This window comes from Trachypithecus francoisi, unplaced genomic scaffold (genome assembly GCF_009764315.1).
Source record: "Trachypithecus francoisi isolate TF-2019V2 unplaced genomic scaffold, Tfra_2.0 Lachesis_group10, whole genome shotgun sequence".
In the NCBI taxonomy this organism is placed as follows: domain Eukaryota; kingdom Metazoa; phylum Chordata; class Mammalia; order Primates; family Cercopithecidae; genus Trachypithecus; species Trachypithecus francoisi.
The window spans coordinates 117,099,092-117,119,394 of record NW_022681455.1 but is presented as its reverse complement, the minus strand read 5'-3'; the positions used below and the strand labels follow the sequence as shown (position 1 = coordinate 117,119,394).

At 36.8% G+C, this 20,303-nt stretch overlaps 1 protein-coding gene across 2 annotated transcripts in view; it reads right to left on the bottom strand.

Moving 5' to 3' along the window:
* Nucleotides 1–587: 587 nt before the first annotated feature.
* The window catches only part of CNTNAP4 (contactin associated protein family member 4), a 278,461-nt gene continuing 258,745 nt past the window's right edge, over nucleotides 588–20,303 (bottom strand). For both annotated transcript variants that reach the window (XM_033219075.1, XM_033219076.1), the window contains exons 22-24: nucleotides 7,815–8,033; nucleotides 7,409–7,480; nucleotides 588–2,842 (exon numbers count right to left, since the gene is read on the bottom strand). In XM_033219075.1, the coding sequence (XP_033074966.1) occupies nucleotides 2,649–2,842; nucleotides 7,409–7,480; nucleotides 7,815–8,033 (485 nt within the window). In that variant the 3' untranslated portion in view covers nucleotides 588–2,648. The remainder of the gene's footprint in view (nucleotides 2,843–7,408; nucleotides 7,481–7,814; nucleotides 8,034–20,303) is intronic.

Genomic DNA, 20,303 nt, shown 5'->3' with positions numbered 1-20,303 from the left:
TGATTTAGAATGTGTCTAACTTATCCTTCTATCAGGAGGAAAATATTTGATGATTCCCTCAGTGACATCTAATTCCTACTGTGGACTTCACAAAGCCTATATAAAAATGCTTCCGCGATAATAATTGTCTCTCCTGCAGTCAACGATTATAAACCTACTGAATATTTTTTTTAAAAAAGCCAAACCTATCCACAGCAATGACCTATCAAATAAAGGTTGATGTTCATTTAGAAAAGATAATGGATAAGTTGTAGAATTATAGATCATTGTGGACAAAGACAGTATCAAGATCCTTCAGATTTTTCTACACCACTAAATAATTGTCAAAATTCCAGGTCTTGGAAGCACTAAGATCAATATCATGTGAAGTAAAAAGAACATTGTAGTCACAACTTCAGCACTTACACACTGATACGTGTCCCCTTGGGAACGTCAATTGATATATCTGCATCCTGGACTTTTCATCTGTAAAACTGTTCGCACTAAATTATGTCAGTGCTGTCCAATTCTGTGAGGGACTCTGTTATTCTGAAGGACAAAAACATCTACTGAAGGATAATTTTGAAATGACTGACTTCTGTCTTGCATTTTAGTTCAAAAATGCATTTTATTAATAATAAGAGATTACAAATCAGGAAATGAAAGTCATGGCAAAGATGTGTCAATGCATTTTGATGCTATAATGTTGAGTCTCTAGCAGTGCAGACCACAGAGGACTATGAGGCTTCACCAATAAACCTCTCTAGAGTCCAGCTACCAATGAGGTTAATACCGCTACTAAGTAACATGAACATTTGCCAAAGATTCAGAGCTATAATGACATTTGCATTCAGCTTTGCATCAAATAATGCCATTTCTATGTTAAATCCTTCCCTTGTCACCATAGGTCTTCCAATCAAACAAAGAGTATACCATTTACCAACACAGGTCCTTGGTCCTTCGTAAGCTACTATGTTAATTCAGGTTCCTAAGATTTAGTTACACATTTGCAGAAACATCGATATGGATATAATGCTATGAGAAAAGAGAGGCAGGTTTTATAAGAAGAGTTAACAAGGAAAATATAGAAAATAAGATGATAGTTATGCTAAATTTACATATTTCCAGATTCTTCTGGTGTAGACAAACTAAGAAATCCAATATTTACTTGGGAGGCACTTGAAGGTGTGAATATGGATAAAAGAGTGCCTTTATTGTATGATTGGTTTATGGAATTCAAAGATAGTTCCTTGTATGCATGGTCTCAGGATTAATTATTTTAACAGTTCCATAAGGTTATTGATCATTCTTTGATCTCTTAGTGTATAATACACCCTAATCAGAATGTACCATTCAGCAAGTTGGATTGATTCTTGGTAATTTTTGAGAAATTCACCCCATCGTTTCAGATGAGAAGTGTCTGGAATGACAAATTCAGTGTAGATCATTTAATATGCTATCTCCCCTTAGAGTGTGCACTCTTTAATTACTGATTGTGTAGATCACTGATGGTTGCAGCTCATATTTCAAAAAGTATGCACTGCAAGTCTATGCACAGCAAAATGTACACCTGAAGGGGTATATATTTCCGAATGGGAAATGGAGCTCTATACTTTAATTTGTCTCTTTTTTGGTAATATATAAGATGATTCGTGAAGTATAATCATTGAAGATCAAGGCAAAGTTTGTGATAAACTTCAGAAAAACAGAAATGTAAACCAATAAAGAACTGACATAGGTTTGGGGAAAATACTCTCATAAGTATATTTCATTTGAGGTATTACAGTTGTAAATTAAAAAATAATTTTTTGCTGTGTTAAGAACTTTTTTAATATATCAACAGTTTAGTTGAAAACATTTTACATTCTTTCGGAAACTGGCATTACTCAGGGTCTTAAGTACTATCGCCATCAAACAATGGTAGCAAATTCATTGGAAAACTTTTTTTAAAAGGAAAGACATTACATACCAACAACCACTGCACTTTGAGTCTTGTTAAATACAACTTGTATGTTCAGAGTTGAAGTCTGACACTCAAAACCAAATGTATTCAACAATATTAAGAAGAGACAAATAGAATAATGAGCAATACAAACAAAGCAACGACAACGAAACATTTTTCAAGACTATTGATGTATTGTATTGAATATAATACAGAGAAAGGCAAAGGGGCTTTATTATGCTTGTGGCCACTGAAGATGCAAACACTGGCCAAACAGGATCTGAGAAGCATTTCCAGGTCTATGACGAACACCATGGGAAGACAAAAGCAAACACAGCAAATGTTCTCAAATAAAGCAAGGTCATTATAGTCCAAATTTAATTTTTACCTCTAACAAAACTTATGTATTACATGGTTAAGAGACCAAGGCTACAGTTTTCACACGTGAAAACTGTAGCCATTAAGCAGGTTAAACTTGTTTTAGATCATACCAGAACAGTTGTAAATTAACAGTAATATCTAATTTCTTGTTCCATAGAATGAATGCTATGAGAAATATATCACTGGACGAGGCTTTGTGGAGCCACCCCAAGACTGGACATGGCAAGATGGCAGTGCTGCAAACCCATTGCCTGTACATTCAGTGTAAGAGCATTCCTCTGTCCACTGAGAGCCCCTGGCTATTAAAACAAACTGTCATAATTTTATGTTAAATCATAGCTGCCAATCAGAAGAAGTACTCTTTCTGATTTTCATTGACTGCATTTTGTATATTAAGCTCACTTTTCAGAACAGCCTCAGCACTCTCTACATTCTCTGACCTTTTTGCCTCACTTCTTTTATATAACCTTTTCTGCTGATAAATGCGAACAGCTATGGCAGTGATGCAAAGCAAGATAAAAATCACAACAGCTATCAGACCTAGGGAGAGAAAAGAAATAAAAAGTCAGAATTTCTGTCCAAGTAGAAACTGTGCTGACTTCATTGCTTAATAAGTCATCGTAACATTATTTTCCACTTAAGCATCTACTACATACAAATTGGAAATATAAAAACTTCAGATATTCTGGTTCAAGCAGTATCATTGTATGTTGAGTTTATTTCTGAATTCTATCAGCCTTGTGGGTTCACCTACATTTATTCTGAATGCATATTATATCGGATTTACTTAGTGCGTTTATATTTAACACAAGGTATTAACTATATGTCTCTAGGACTATGTGGCCACTTCATATTAGTTTTAATTATTTGGAAAGTATAGAGTAGTGGCAACATCATAAAATGATTAACGTGTTTTGTGATTAAATATGTAAACATTTTAATGAAATTGTTATTCAATTATTTGTTATACTGTGGAAAAGCAGAAATGGGTTATGTAAATAAATCATTCTGACCAATAAAACATAGATATATAGATATGCTTAAATTATTTCTAAATGAAGAATGTCGTTTTAACACTTCCAGTTGTAAATACAAATTCTAAGTATTGCAATTCTTTTTTTTTTTTTTTTTTTTTTTTGAGGCGGAGTCTCGCTCTGTCGCCCGGGCTGGAGTGCAGTGGCCGGATCTCAGCTCACTGCAAGCTCCCCCTCCCGGGTTTACGCCATTCTCCTGCCTCAGCCTCCCGAGTACCTGGGACTACAGGCGCCCGCCACCTCGCCCGGCTAGTTTTTTGTATATTTTAGTAGAGACGGGGTTTCACCGTGTTAGCCAGGATGGTCTCGATCTCCTGACCTCATGATCCGCCCGTCTCGGCCTCCCAAAGTGCTGGGATTACAGGCTTGAGCCACCGCGCCCGTCCTGCAATTCTTAACTATGCCAATGGTTACCAACGCTGGCATTATATTAGGTCAGTAGTCCTCAAAGTGGGATCTGTAGACCTGTGGTGGTCCCTGGGACACTCTGAGAGGACACGGGGGCTCAAAGCTGTTTTCATGATAATTCTAAGATGTCTTTTTCACGTGTTGACATTTCCATTTCCATTTTAATATGGAATCAAATTTGGTATAAAACAAGGTTAGGTAAAATTCCTGGTACTTAGCACAAATTAAGGCAAGGACACAAAACAATAATAGTAAACACTGAATTCACGAAGTAGAAAACATTTCACTGCCAGGCAATTGTAGGAAAAGGCATAAAAACCCAAATTTATTTAAGAATATCCTTAATGAAGCTGTAAAAACTATTCATTTAATTAAATATGACCCTTGACGGCAAGACTTTCTAACATTTTGTGTGTTAAAATGGGAAATACAAATAAAGTACTTCTGTCTGGTTCACTCTGAAGTATGATCATTGTCTCCAGGGAAAGCACTTACGTGAACCTTTGAGTTGTGAACTGAATTAGTTGCTTTTCGCTTCATGTAACACCATTTTTATGTGAAAGAATGACTAACAGACAAACTATGGTTGTTCAGACTTGGGTGTTTGGTGGATATTTTCTCTAAAATGAATGAAGTAAATGTGTCACTTCAAGGAAAACAATTATACAGCATATGTTGTGAATGATAAAATTCAAGCTTTCAAATGAAAAATTGAACTTGGAAAACGCTTTTCTGCCACCAAGAGTGTGAGAGTTGCCTAATACTTAAAGAATTTTCTGATAAGATCAGTGGAGGTACAATCTAACGTCCTTTTCTTAGACAAAAATAGGTACTACGAAAACAGCAACGTGAATCAAATCTCATATGATAAAACTAAGACTCTATTCTAAAGTAGATGCATACAACTGTAACAGAGTGCACGGAAGTCAAAGACTTGAAGGTTTTTATTAATCACAATAGATTCCTGTGCATATAAACTGCTAGGCCAATTCACCCTGGCCAATTAGAGCATGTCCAATAGCCAAGCCAATTTTTGGCTAGGTCAGCCTCACCTAAGAAAGGTAGCAATTCCTTGCTGATTAATATAAATGTGGTAACCAAATTCTGTACATGAAATCTGAAGAATTCATTAATAAGTACGATTGCTTTTGTTATTACTCACATTAATGAATGAATAACTTAAATCAGAATATTTGTTGTTACATATTTTGCTTCTCATTTTAGAAAAAAATAATCAGTTGAATTGCTATCAATATTTCTACAGGCTAGTTATACGCCTCTGACTTGAAGAGAAAGATTCTGAACAATTTCAACGTGAAAAATGCCGAAATATGATATAGACAGCAGACAACTGCAATTATAAAATGAATGTTACATTGGCCTAGACAGAATATCCAGGCAGTCAAAATCAGGGACAGCCTCTGGAACTTGTTTGTTCCATGTATGTAATTTAGCACTTAATTTGGGGAAAGTGCTGTGTCAAGATTTGTTGTGCTCAAGAAAAACTTTGATCACACCTGTTATACCAGAAATATAAAAATAAAAAATAAACTAGTTATTATGAATAAAATGTGGCCAGCCTCTATGATGCTGCATTGAAAGCACTGTGTGAATTTGTTTTTATGAAGACGTATATATAGCTTTCTCTCTGGCTAAATCTGTCTATCTGTATCTGGGTAGCCTGGCCAGAAACCCTCTATCACATCTGGGCCACCACCTTCAAATGTATTATTAAATCAATTATCCCATCTTATACCATTCATTTTGTAAGTAAAAAAAAAAAAAAAAAAAAAAAAATCATCTAAGATGTAGAACACAGGGGGATTAGCCAATTTGGAAAATCCTTGGATGGATTAATTATTATTATATAGTGGGTACGATTTATGAGTAACTAGACAACGAACAAAGGATTCTACCACAATTCTGCCAGATTGTGTAACACACTGGAGGACTATACACCACGATTTGGCAGATAAATTGTGTGTGGCCCAGACAAGGCCTTCAGAGGTTACATGGCCATTACCAGATGCTCTGCTTCCGAAGTTCAATCTCTGCAATGACCAAAACCAGACATCATTAGTTTCAGAGACCCTGGCAAGTCCCTGAACGACAAACCTTCCATATTGTTTCTGTCCTGTGAATTTGAGCTAAGTGAGGATTTCACAGATGAACTGTAACTTGTTTCTATTCTAGAATAATATTAGAATAACTTATCAACGCACTTGTTGTTTAACTCTGTAAATCTTGCCAACGATGTTTCAGCAAAATAACAATAGTCTAAAGATTAAATAATTTGTTCTAGCATTGGCTTGATGACTATACACTGCTCTATATTTCTATCTATCTCTGTATCTGTATTACCTGAATCTATCCTGGTGAAGGTCTGGAGAAAGCAATATTACACGGCTGACACAACTTGCTTGACCAGGAATTCTAGCTTAAACTCTTGGACACATTGTAAATACTGTAGCTTTAAGTGAGTTTTTACTGTGTAATGTATTTCTTTTAGACATACAATTATTAACTACTCTTCAAATAGAGTTTTTTTGTTTGTTTTGGGTTTTTTGTTTTGCATGTTCGGTGATTAAATGGGAATTCTATATTTTATATCTTTAATTTGCACATCATTAATTTGAGAAACAGAAAAGCAACTGAAATAGCATGGGGGAGTTAATATCCACACAAAGATTTGACTGGTATTATTTGCTGTCCAAATAAAATCCCAACTACTTGCAAGCAATATATGTCTAGATGAATATAAAAAATACACCCAAATGAATCAGGTATAAAGCCACATAAATTGCCCAAGTATAGGAATAATCATATTACTGGCACAAAAACTTTAAAAGTATATCTCCCTGGCAATGCAACAGAATAATTGTTTACTTTCTATATCCATATCATATTCAGAGTGTAAAGAAAGGTGAACCACTTAACATTTCAATAATCTGATTGATAACATTCTTAAGAGCATTAATCAAGAGAACAAGGGCTTGTTTTTTGAGTTGCTTTTGAAAAGAAAATCAGAATATGTTGTCACATTTCCAGGGAAATATGCTTTAAAAGTTTTTGTGTTAATTCTGCAATTTAAAGTTATCACTAATCACTTTTAGTTCCACAATCTAATATTTGATAAAAACACAACTGAAACTGTAATATTTAGTTGATAGAAGTATCTTTAAATAGTTTACTATGCAAATACCCCCCTTTATTAAGCCTTAAGGCAATACAAAATATATGCTTCTAGTGTTCATCTCAGGTTTTTTCTACTTTTTGCATGGACCTTTCCAGAAGCAGTGATCTGTCCAAGAAGTGAAGAAAAATGAAATTTACTCAAATATATTCACAATTCTCTAGTGATTACGAGGCTATCTTCAAGCTTTATAATACTCATTACTACACAAGTTACCAATTAATCTTTGAGTGCCATGCTTCAGTGAAATTGTCAATTATTTATACCAAAAATCTCCAAGGAAGCAGATAATTCAGAAAGATTCTAAAGACAATCCAGTACAAATAGTAAATCACCCCATTGTCCTCAGGGTTCAGTGCTTGGCACTTGGAGTATGAGCAGATTCTTCACAGTTTCTACAATGCTAAATATTCACCATCATTATTAATAATAAGAAGAACCAAAGAAGAGCTCATTCATGCTTCTTATTACCTCCAATTACGGCAGAGTCACTTTTGATTGCATTAGCAAGGGGCTCTTTGTCATCTATTGTTCCAGAATGATCTGCAGTTAAAGCATGACAAAGGGGGAAGGTGATATGGGCCAGCAAAAGAAGAACTTTTGAAAAAATCATAAATGTTTTAAACTAGAGAGAATTATGGAGGTGAGTGTGGGATCTCTGTTATTTTCAATTTAAGCAATGTCAATGGCATTGACCCCAATGAATAAGAAGTTGAGCATCTAGAAAAGAAATGGGAAAGAGAACTAAAAACTAAACAAACAAAACCAACTTTCAGAAGCCATCTTGGGAAGGTAGCCTGAAAGCAACATGAGAAGTTTTCTAAATATCATGGACAAGCTGGGTTTGTGACTGAGTAGAGGAAGAACCTTAAGTCACCTGCAAACGAGTGTGTCCTTTCCCTTGATGTGGCATCAGTGCCAGGCTGGGCCACACAGCTGGACTCGGTCACGTGTCCTGTAACAGTGACAGGGTCTGGGTGGCTGGGATGCAGAGCTGCCTTCAGAGGGGCCACGTGGCTGAGCTGCACTGCAGAGAGGCAGCCTGTGAAGCCCTGTGCACCTGCCAGTGCAGTCTCCTGGTCCACATCACTGTGTTCTGAAAATTCAAAGAAACGCTGAAATATTAATAGTGAAAAGTGAAAACGGCAATGATGCAGAAATTGAGGATTCTGAGTTTGTTAATGCAATAGCAATAAATATAAAGTTACCAAATTCCTTTTTAATTTTGTCTTTACTAAAAAGATAAAAATCCATTAGTCTTTCCACAACTATTGGTAAGATTTCCAATGTTAATGAAGTCAAGTTTTGAAGCACGGATTATTAAAAATGATAGGGTAAACTCTCTGGAAACAAAGCAGAACCTGACCCATTGGTCAGGTTAAGAAGTGATGAGGGTATCATGATATTTTTAATTTAAATATAGATTATTGCTATGTATTTACAATAGGGCTTGTAGTCAATATCAAGAGGTACATCCAGAATTTGAAAACAAGTTCAATACAGCTTTCAAGACTTATGCTATGAAAGTAACAGAAACCAGAGAGAAAATTGAGCCTCTGGACTTCTGTTGTCAGATGCCCAACTTGACAATTTGTTCTGGCTGAAAGCTTTCTGATACTTTATGACCTCACCCAAACATACCAGGAGGATCATACTATCATGCAGTGGAGGCCATACCTCGAAGTTATTAGGGTGTCTCTCTAATTACTCATGCACAGCAATAAAACCCTTCATACCCCTATGCCTTTTCTTCCTGTTTCAATGACAGCCTGTCACTGGGACAGAAATAATCTGTGCCCACTAAAGACAGATAATTTATTCTTCCTATTAATAAGAATTTAGTTAGTATGAGACTCTTGTGGAACAGAGACTGGTTTTAATGCTAGGATATTAATTATAATTTCACATTAGGAATATATTATATGTACCCCTTGCTTGGTAAGCATGAAATCTAAACAAGGGACATTTATTGTAGAGTTTGAAGGCTCAAATATCATCAAAATAGAATGCATCCATCCACCCAGTGTGACAAAAAAAAAAAAAAAATCACAACTATTGATACGGTTTGGCTCTGTGTCCTCATCCAAATCTCATCTTGAATTGTCATCCCCATAATCCCCACGGGTCAAGGGAGGGACCCGGTGGGAGGTGATTGGATCATGGGGGCAGTTTCCTCCATGCTGTTATTGTGATAGTGAGTTCTCATGAGAGCTGATACTTTTATAGGTGTTTGGAAGTTCATCTGTTGTTCTCCCTCCTGCTGCCATGTGAAGAAGGTTTTTACTTCCCCTTCCTCTTTGCTTTCTGCCATAATATAAGTTTCCTGAGGCCTCCCAGCCATGCGGAACTGTGTTGATTAAATCTCTTTCCTTTATAAACTACCCAGTCTCAGGAAGCTCTTTATAGCAGTGTGAGAACGGACTAATACAACTATCCTCCCCTGCACTGTATATAGGTAGGAAAAGACAAAATGTGCACTGTAGTCTTTCCTTTGAAAATATGAAAATATGTGAGTGTATATTCAGGGCAACTTGAATCTATGTTCCCAGGAAAGTTAAGTTAAATTAAAAGTAAAAACAATGCAATAGATATTAAGCATATGTAAGTGTATATTATGTACTAGCCAGTGTTCTAAAAGATTTGCACGCTACTGATAAAACTTTACAGTAGACACTGGAGTATATTATCCAAGTCACACAGAGAAACAGTTAAGTTCAGAATTTTAACTATTCACCTGAGGTTACATAGTTGTTGGCATTTCTGGACCTCTGGCCTACTGTATTCCAAATTATGAGCTTCTTTTGAGATATTGGTTGAGATACTCTTTCTTTTAGCCTGCTTTCAGTCTCTGTAGTGGCTTTTATTTATTTATTTTTTAAATCATTTTTGCTTGAGAGCTAGACTTTAAGTAACCCTAGGCATCTGAGCTCTAATTTTTTTTTTTTTTTTTTAACAGAGTCTTGCTTTGTTATCCAGGCTGGAGTGCAGTGGCACGATCTCTGCTCCCTGTAGCTTTTGCCTCCCAGGTTCAAGTGATTCTCCTGCCTCATCCTCCAGAGTAACTGGGATTACAGGCATGCACCACTATGCCTGGCTACATTTTTTGTATTTTTAGTAGAGTTTTGCCATGTTGGCCAGGCTCGTCTTGAACTCCTGGCCTCAAGTGATCCACCTGCTTCGGCCTCCCAAAGTTGCTGAGATTATAGGCATGAGCCACCGCACCTGGCTGATTATATCTAAGTTTTAAAAGAATTCTGGGGGGCTCCATTTTCATTCACGTTTTCTATGTAATAATAAAAATCCTGATTGAATGTTTAGTAATATGAATATCATCCTCTATAAAAAGAAAATGGAAAATTAGAGAGTTTATATCACTTTCTTGTTGTGAGGGATCTGGTATTGAGCCACGTTCTGACCCACCTCGCTCTTCTTCACTACTCAAAGAGAGCACTGAGGGAGCCTCACTCTGCTGCTTACATACGAGGCTGTGAGCTCCTCCAACATCCAGATGACTGCCAACATGCAGCACAACGTCACTACATAGGAGGCAGTTCATCAGTGTGTATGGAATCAAAGAAATCATTTAGTCCACCTTAGCAATCATTCATTTGAACATATGTAGATTTAAACATGTATACATGAAAAAGACTGCATTCTTGATTTGGAGGGTTTTTTTTTTTTTTTACTTTAATGAGAAATTAAAAAGAAAATATACTGTCACAGGAGCGTAATTGGGACAGTGCTTTTCACATTTCTTGTACAAGGTTAAAATGTTGAATAACATTTCCATACGCCTTTAAAAAATCTTCCCTTTTCAGCCCCTCCCCGGCGGACAAGATTGACTTCTCTGGTAATAATCTGATATGAGATATATTTTTAAAGCCCCACACTTACAAACTGAAAACATCTTACCTAAAATTATTGTACAAAAACCATTAACTGCTAAAACTCAACATGGACACATGGTCAGTTGATATTTATCCTTTTATGAGCTAAAGAAACAAAACAAATACCCTGAGGTTTGAGTAATTTACATGTTATCAGGGGAAGGGAGAGAGACAATAAACACAGAAATGAAAACTAAATGAGAATTTTCAAGACTGATAATGCCATGAAGAAAACAAATTAGACAATGTGATGGTTGTAACTGGAACAGAAAATTACCCTGATGGATTAGGTTATATTTATGTGTTTATTTTAAGGGTGACATTTTTTTGCAGCCCTATTCCCTTAATACACTATGGATATTATTCCAGTATCTTCCGGCTGTATTACTTCTTTTTCAGTATTTGTAAGATACCCTGTGATTTTTGAATTTTCATCAGATTGTCCCTAAGTGTGTATCTTATCTCAGTATTCTGCATAGAACATGATAAGCCCTTTCAATCTGCAGACACAAAGTTTTTATTTGTCTTGGAAAATTTCATATATTGTGCACTCGACTACTGTTTCAACTTCATCCTTTTTATTATCTTAGAATGCCAATTTTTCACATTAGGTCTCCCCTATATATTCTCTAAATTCATTTTATTTCCTTCCTGATTTCTATTATTTAGGACTTATATCTCTGTAGGTCAAATACTTCATTTACTTGATCTTCCAGATGCAAATTCAAGTAGAAAAAAGATCATTCTTTCCTTTTAAATCCTTCATTTGGGGAAAAAAATCATATTTTGTAGATCCTCAAGGTCTTTTTCTTGCTTTATGAGAATCTCCTTAAAGTACTCTTACTGAGCCTCATTCATGTTGTTGTCTGTCTCCTTGAATAGCTTTATTTTGATAGAAAATCATTTTGGTTTAATTTTTTTCTCCTTTTATTGATGTTGAATGGTTTTAAGTCTAGAGTTGGTTTGTTAGTTTAATTTTTAATCTGCTTGCTGGTGCCCAGCCACTGACCACCTTAGGTGGCTCACATCCAGGGCACATAGACAGTGTGGTGGTCTGGGTGGACCAGGAGCAGAGCTGTAGGCCATGCCCTTGAGAGGAAACCTCTCCTCAACCAACCTTGGGACAGAGAGGGCATGGCCTTAATTTCAGGTCATCTCAGCATCTTGAGAAACAGAGAAAATGGGCACATTAATATTTTCTAATGCTTATCTTTCCCCATGGGGTCCAGGGACCTCTGTAAGGCAAGCAATCCCCAAGATCCAACAATTCAAATTCCTCCCCTGCCCTCGCCGAGATTCTTCTAGGCCGGCCCCTGGACTTTCTTCCAACTGAGACAGTAGGAAGCCCCACAAGGACCTCCTCATTGGTTCCCTCCAGGATCCCCCTGCCTGTCCGCCTGGACGAGCAACTCATTTCAGAAGCATCAATGGAGTACAATTCGAATCGGAAGTGGAGGAAAACTAAAGCAACTCACCTGCCATCCTCCCAGACTTGAGTCCAAACAAAATTAACAGCTATATTAAGTTGCTCATAAGCAGAGCTAGCCTTAGAAATACGTAGCATCAGATATCTGCTTTGACAATTGTGCTAATAAGCCAATGGACAAAAATATAAGTTTTTCTTGTTATCTGACTCCCAAAAAGCCAATACAGTGTAATGAGTTAGAACAGGGTAGGTGGAGGGAGAAACTGATAACAATGTCTCCTGCTTCACAGAAATCTGGACCAAACAATCATGTTTTAGGTGTTTCTTGTCATAACAATCCTTAACTGACTCAGACTTCCGGGTATTTGGGCCTGTTAAAGAGTAACCCTCAAGTGTATTTTCCAACAAAAGGAGTGACTTCCGCTTGTAAAAAGAAGAAATCTTTTAACAAAAGGCCTGCAAGAAAAATGGAGTACTGAGAAATTAGAATTTGGTGAAGCGCCCTTCTCTGACAGAGAAACGACTGTTTTTTTGAAAGATGTGACAATACATGTAACAACAATTACAAGGAGTGGTTTATGAAATTTCCTGTGGCGTAAACAAAAAAAATTAAAACTCAGAGAACGAAGTACTTTATAGGTCCTATCTATGAGAAGGAGTCATTTAAAAAGAAAGATCTCAATGTCTGGAATCCATAAAGAAGACTTGCCAAAAAAAAAAAAAAAAAAAAAGTGGTTCAACAAATCAAGAGAGCCAGGGCTAGAACTGAATGGTGCACTTTTACTACTTTATGCAATTCCACCAGGGACTCAACACAAAAAGAGTTAGTGGGAAAGTAAAATGGCAAAGCAGACAAAAAATACTATGTGGATAAAGAGGCAGTTTATCATAAAAGGTATTTGTTTGCCAACCAAACCTACTGTACTGAGTTATAAACTTGAAAGCCTGATTAATGCACAAGTTATGTACAGGCAGCTACCTTAACAGTGACAGGTATTTCTCTTTTGCTTTCAGCATAACCCGTCTCATCTTACGTGTCATGTTACAAGATGTTTGCAAAAATCACAGCGTACTCACAGGTAAGCTAATTAAACTTTCTTTTGTACCCCTTTGGCTTTGAAGCTGGTTTTACTTAAAATATCCTTGAGATGGAAGATTGCCTCTAAAGCTCTTCTGGGGAGACTGAGTAGACATCCTCTTCTCTCAGACCACACATTTTATTTACATCTGGCCTAAATTGCCACTGCAGAAACCTGAGTGTGCTTCCTGAGCTCTGCAGACTCAAAAGAGATAAATGATCCCTATGGGTTATCGCCTCTAAATATACCCAAGCTACTACTCAGAACGAGTGAAAATAATCTCCACGCCTATAGAAAACTCCTATAACATAAAAATGAACAGAACTCAGCACTTAATTTTACAATGAGTTTTGGAGATAAAAAGCAAATGTAGCACACCCTATTAATGATGGATGAATGTCAACCAAGTTAATTCGATGCAACCTGGTTTTTACCACTACCATCATGAATTATCAACACATTACTGTTACTGTTCTTGTGCCATTATGTATCTGACACAAAAAATAACAAATGGTAATTATAAATTTCATTCAACTTTTGAGTAGTTATTTTTTCAGTCATTTTTACAGTGTGTTAAATTATATCATTATTCAAAATGTGGGCATATTTTCCCATGAGAGGTTTTATACAACTTTAATAAGATTATGTAAATATCTTAATTGAGATCTTTTTTTCCCCATGTGGTGGAATTGTGATCCAGTAATGGCTTAATGAATCGGCAAAACAACTTTATATCTGTATATTTCCTTTAATTAATTACATCCCAGAGAGATTTCTTTTTATATAATTTTCTAGTAAATATTTACCTTAAGCTGATTGACAAATCATTCACTTTGGCATTGGAACTTATGTACATTGTGAACAAAGTACTTAAAGACATGACATCAGACTATCTGCCTTTTCACAGGGAAGACCAGAAAGAAAGGAAATGCTTTTTTTCCATCCTGTAGTACTCATTCCTACAAATGAGGATGAACTATAGCAACAATTTTCACTCCAATCAACATTAGCAAGCATTACAAGCAGATATCAAGCAAGGGGGATAATTTTAATGTAGTAATATTAAATTGTACTATGATGGCGTGAGAATCCTCTCTAACACTCCATTACATTTAACAGACAATGCTGGTAGAATTCAATTTTCTCTGCTCTGATTCTGATTAGTCCTTTGGAATATCATCAGCCTCAGTGGTCCCCAACCTTTTGGGCACCAGGGACCAGTTTCAAGGCAGAGAGTTTTTCCACAGATGGGAGTGGGGAGATGGCTTCGAAATGATTCCAGTGCATTACATTTATTGTGCACTTTATTTCTATTATGCGCTGTAATATATAATGAAGTAATTATACGATTGGCCATAATGTAGAATCAGTGGGAGCCCTGAGCTTCTCTTCCTGCAACTAGATGGTTCCATCTGGGGGTGATGGGAGATGGTGACAGGTCATTGGGCATTAGATTCTCATAATGAGCACACAATCAAGGTCCCTCAAATGTGCAGTTCACAGTAGGGTTCTCACTCCTATGAGAATCTAATGCTGTGGCTGATCTGACAGGAGGCAGAGCCCAGGTGGTCATGCAAGCCATGGGGAGTGGCTGTAAATACAGAGGAAGCTTTGCTTGCTTGACTGCCGGTGACTCACCTACTGCTGTGCAGCGCAGTACTGATCCGTGGCCTGTGGTTTAGGAACCCCTGATCATCTGATCTTCTAGTGTCTCCTTATTGTGGCTGCACAGTGCCCTCTCTCCACTTCACAGCTTCCTTGTTCACACCCCAGCCAATCCCTTCCTTTCTCTTCCTTCCATGGATGTCTATTCTTTAATAAACTCACTCATATATTAGCATCAGTGCCTAATTGGGGCTTTATTTTTTACTTATCCCTGGTGTGGGCATTTTTTGTTTGTTTGTTTTTGAGATGGAGTCTTGCTCTGTCACCAGGCTGGAGTGCAACAGTGCGATCTCAGCTCACTGCAACCTCTCCCTCTCCTGTTCAAGTGATTCCCCCTGCCTCAGCCTCCTGAGTAGTTGGAACTAGGGGCACATGCTACCACGCCCAGCTAATTTTTGTATTTTAGTAAAGATGGGGTTTCACCACGTTGGCCAGGATGATCTCAACCTCCTGACCTCGTGATCCACCCACCTTGGCCTCCCAAAGTGCTGGGATTACAGGCATGAGCCACCGTGCCTGGCTGGTGTGAGCACCTTTTAAGCCATGTTAGTAATTAAATAAACAAACAATCCCTTTCTCCTTTTTATTTTTGAAATTCTTGTTTTATCATTGTATGAAGGTTTCTAGATTTGAGGCACCTGAAAATATATAATTTTGGATTGGTGACTCTTGCTTTTATCATTTGGTATTTTTTTAAGTGTAAGTAGAGCTCTAAGTGTTATTATGCTTGGCTGCCAAATAAAAAGCTTTACATGTGACATCATTGTCAGAGGAATACGCTTGCCCACCCCACGGGGACCACATGCTCGTGACTATATGTGCTTCTGACAAAAATCTCAACTTTCACGTTACCATTTGTTCTACTATTAAAATCAGGTAATATGTTTCTTTCAACATCATGAATGTTCTTTGGATTTGGAACATGACATCTCTGATCTATTTTCATGTATTATGGTTACGAGAAGAAGTTTCTAGGTATGGCCAGCTCAATATAATATGACTAACCCTCTGGAATCAACTAAAGCCTTCACAAGAAGAAAGTCATGCTATGCACTGAAGACAGTCTATGACATTTTAATTATTAAAAATTTAAAAAACAATGGACCTGATTCATTTTTTTAAAGATTGTAAGATAGATTTTGTTTTTACTTGCCTTGCTCTAACTTGCACTTTCCTTTTAAAACATGCTTTTAAAATAACCAATCCATTATTTTGAAAGTCATTTCATGATATATTTATAAAATCACAGTTCCCTTAATTTACCTAGGTCACCTTTTGCCTCACCTCTGAGCACTGAAGCGAGTTTTACATAGAGAATTCCTGACACACTGGAGATTTCTCTTTTTTTTTTTTTTTTGAGGCGGAGTCTCGCTCTGTCTCCCGGACTGGAGTGCAGTGGCCGGATCTCAGCTCACTGCAAGCTCCGCCTCCCGGGTTTACGCCATTCTCCTGCCTCAGCCTCCCGAGTAGCTGGGACTACAGGCGCCCGCCACCTCGCCCAGCTAGTTTTTGTATTTTTAGTAGAGACGGGGTTTCACCGTGTTAGCCAGGATGGTCTCGATCTCCTGACCTCGTGATCCACCCGTCTCGGCCTCCCAAAGTGCTGGGATTACAGGCTTGAGCCACCGCGCCCGGCCGAGATTTCTCTTAAAGCTCTTCAGAGGAGATTGAGTAGACTTACTTTTCCTACACACTTTATTTACATCTGGCTTAAATCTCCACTGCAGTAATTTGAGAGTACATCTTGCCTCTGCAGCCCCAAAAAAGAGAAATAACTATTATGGACCATCATATCTAATATATAAAAGTTATATGCTGAGAAAGAGTGAAAACAATCTCAGTTTTTACATAAATAAATCATAAAACTAATCTAACATATAAAAGTCTCCAGGAATAGAACTCAAGAGCTTAATTTTACAGCAAAATTTAATATAAAAAACAAATGCAATATAGTCTGTTGATTATGGGAGGATCTGAACTGAGCTGTTTAACTAAAACCTTGATCTTCCCACCATAGCTCTAAACCATCAATATATTATTATTTCCAAAGTTATTAAGTACTTCTATATTTTAATTGTAACAAGCAGTTAGAAATGGTTACCATGTCATCATAGTAGTTTGATATTGTTTCTTAAAATTCACCTACCTTTCTCAATATCTGCTGGTAAAGTTTTATAACAGTGTCAGCAACTCAAAATTACCCTTAGAATCCTTTCTACATTTAAGAAATGAGTATTAGAAAAAGTCAAGAGAGGGAAAGTATTTCCTTTATATCTCTTTTTCCATTTGAAAAAGCATGCGATAGTTATATACTTAAGTCTTTTGTTGTAATTGTAGGCAAATTACAACTCCAAAAAAAATTGGCAATGTTTATATGCTACTCCCTTAGAAGAAATATGCAGAAAGTATAAAAATAGAAGAATTTTAATATATTTTAATTTGGAGGGTAATTTAGGACTACTTTATCTAAAGTAATATTGGGGCACATTATACTCATGTCGATACAAAGGCACATTTTGTTATCATGATTATCGAAATCCCCACTGCCATAAGCTCTGTAAGGGCAGATGTAATGTCCACCTTGTTGAGTGGGATTCTCTATTTACATGGTAGGTGACCACAAGGTATGTATTTAATATGTGAATCAAGGAGTCACCTGGGTTTACAAAAATGGAAAACATATTTAATAAGTGTGGAAACATGAGAATGCACCTCAAGGACCACCGACTACAGGGAGATTGATTGACCAAGGGTCCCAACTGCTGGGCTCTGAAATCCATCCTCATGCTTGTACGAAGGCCATGTTTTCCATGGACTGACCCCTACCAATGGCGGGTCACAGCAGGCATTCCAAGGCAGGCTCTTCCCTGGCAAACAAGAGACTCCTCTGGAGGATGACTTTAACTCAATGGCTCCCTAAACATTTTGCTAAATCTTTCTTAGACTGCACATTGGTCTGAGACACTTCTGTGCTTCTAATTTTCCCTCTCTCTCTCCATCCCTGTAGACAGAGTGTCATGGACATCTAATGGTCCTGTCTGCCTTAGCCAGCATCCCCCATTAACTCTTACGGGATTGTTCCCTTAATAAAGTCCTCACATGCTTAATCCTGTCTTCACAGCTGTTGTTTGGAGGACCTGGACTAACACCAAAAATGACTTCAAGACAGAACAATTCTCTTTGAAATATTAATAACTCTTGTTGATCTATTTCACTATAAATACACTGCATTAAAATATAAGGATATACTATGTAACGTTTTGCTATAAATTCACGTACCACACAAAATTTGACCATAAGTTACCAGTTTCCTTTGAATTACAAATGATTAGTCCCTAATCAAGATCCATACCTTAGGCATATGCCAAATAAATTATCACTTACATTTTTAGGAGAGTGAGTTGACTGATCCCATAAATTTTATTGCTCAATTTGGACTTTTACTTTTCAGCATATATGATACGCATATTTGAATAATATGCAACTCGTCAGTAAAAACCTTAACATCTTTAATTCTATAGGAATCTCCCTTATTCAATTAGAAAAAGGGAAATGACTATATATATACTGAATGTTATTCTACTGTTTGGTTAATACAATCCTCCTTATAGGATGAAAATCAGCTTCCCAATTGTATTATAATATACTGAATATATTTCTACTCACAGTGGTATAATATCTTGCATAGAAAACCTACTTAATATTTCTTTTTGACATCTGTGAATGGAGTATCAGCTTATGATTCCACTCATCAATGGCATCTACTGTACTAATGTAGAGTTTGGGGGATGAGGACTCTTCCAAATCACAGTTGCACATATTTTTAATTCTGTGAATAATAATAGTTATGTGCAAAGGTAGGCTTAAGTGAGGACAGAATAAGGAGCAGAGTCTTCTGTGAGCGTGATGTTCAGCAAAGAGGTTTCCAGACAGACCACCTCACCGCAGAGGCTGGGGCTCCACCCTATGATCCCTACATCTTTGCCTCATCCTGGGTCTATTTGGGGCTCTCGTCCCTTCCCCAGCCACCTGCATGCTTACCTCCCCCAAAGCTGAGAGCCATCTGTAGGGAAGTAGATCGATCCCACAGTTAAAACAGCTGAAGCTTTTTGTTGCTGCTTCTTTGTTTAGATTTTTACAATTCTCTTTGGCTTCCTATACTATGCCATAGCTATAAATGGAATAAGACCCTCGAACATTGTTAAAAAAATAATGTTCAGAAATACCTTAGTTGCATATCCAAAGCTAAATAGGTAGAACTAAAGAGTTACATACCCAGAGCTGAACAGTCTCCTAGACACTAATGTTCTTACCTCCACAGTGGCCTGAAATAGCTATAAATATTTCCCAATACTAAATACGAAATAACTACGTATATTCTCTTTGAACAAAGGGAGAGCCTAGCCATGTTGTTCTATGTATCTGAAGTTTAGTTTAAAGTTAATCCTCATGTGCACAGACTTAAGAGTGCACGTTGTCTTATCTGTTAATTATACATCAGGGGACAAGACTTGAATCAACTTTAAAGCTACAGAATAAAGTGGAATCATCATTTCATGCTAAATATATTATTGGCTATATACATAGTCTTAGAGAAAATGATACACACGTCAGTCTTAAATAATTGGATTTATATAATAACACTGTGGGACTCCCATGGAATTTTTCAGTTAAGCCTCCAAACATCTAAGAAGTACTTTGCACATATTTTTTGTGTCCACTATAGATAGTGGAAGAACATTGCAATTCATGATATTTCCCCTGTTTGTTTACAGAATAAGAACACATAATCTTGGTGCTCATGATAGTACTTGAAAGCCTATAAATATTTATTCACTAAACTATTAACCTTCGGAAGGGCCAATATTTTGATCATTCACCTGTGGGCTTAATCAAACATTCTCAAGATTCTGAGATTAGATACAGGTAACATAAGGAATGATTAATTGAGGTACAAATAACTGCAAAGGTCAAAAAATAAAATTCCATTTACTATCTTGGACAAAATATTTCAGATTAGTGTCAAATACCAGACTAGGAATAAAAATTCGGCTACAAGAACCCCCCTCCCCCCAATAAGGTGAAATTCCAATACTTTTAATGATTTATGTATAACCAAAAATTAAATATCTATTAAAATTTACTTTTCAATTTAATCCTTGTTGGCAAGTGTCAAATAATGCAAACATATTCTGATGTTAAAATGGCAACAGTGCATTTCTACTCCAGTGCTGTAATTAAAGGTAATTGATGGAAATAAATAAGAATTATAAGGCATTTATATTGCATCTGAGCAAGCGTGGCTGCCA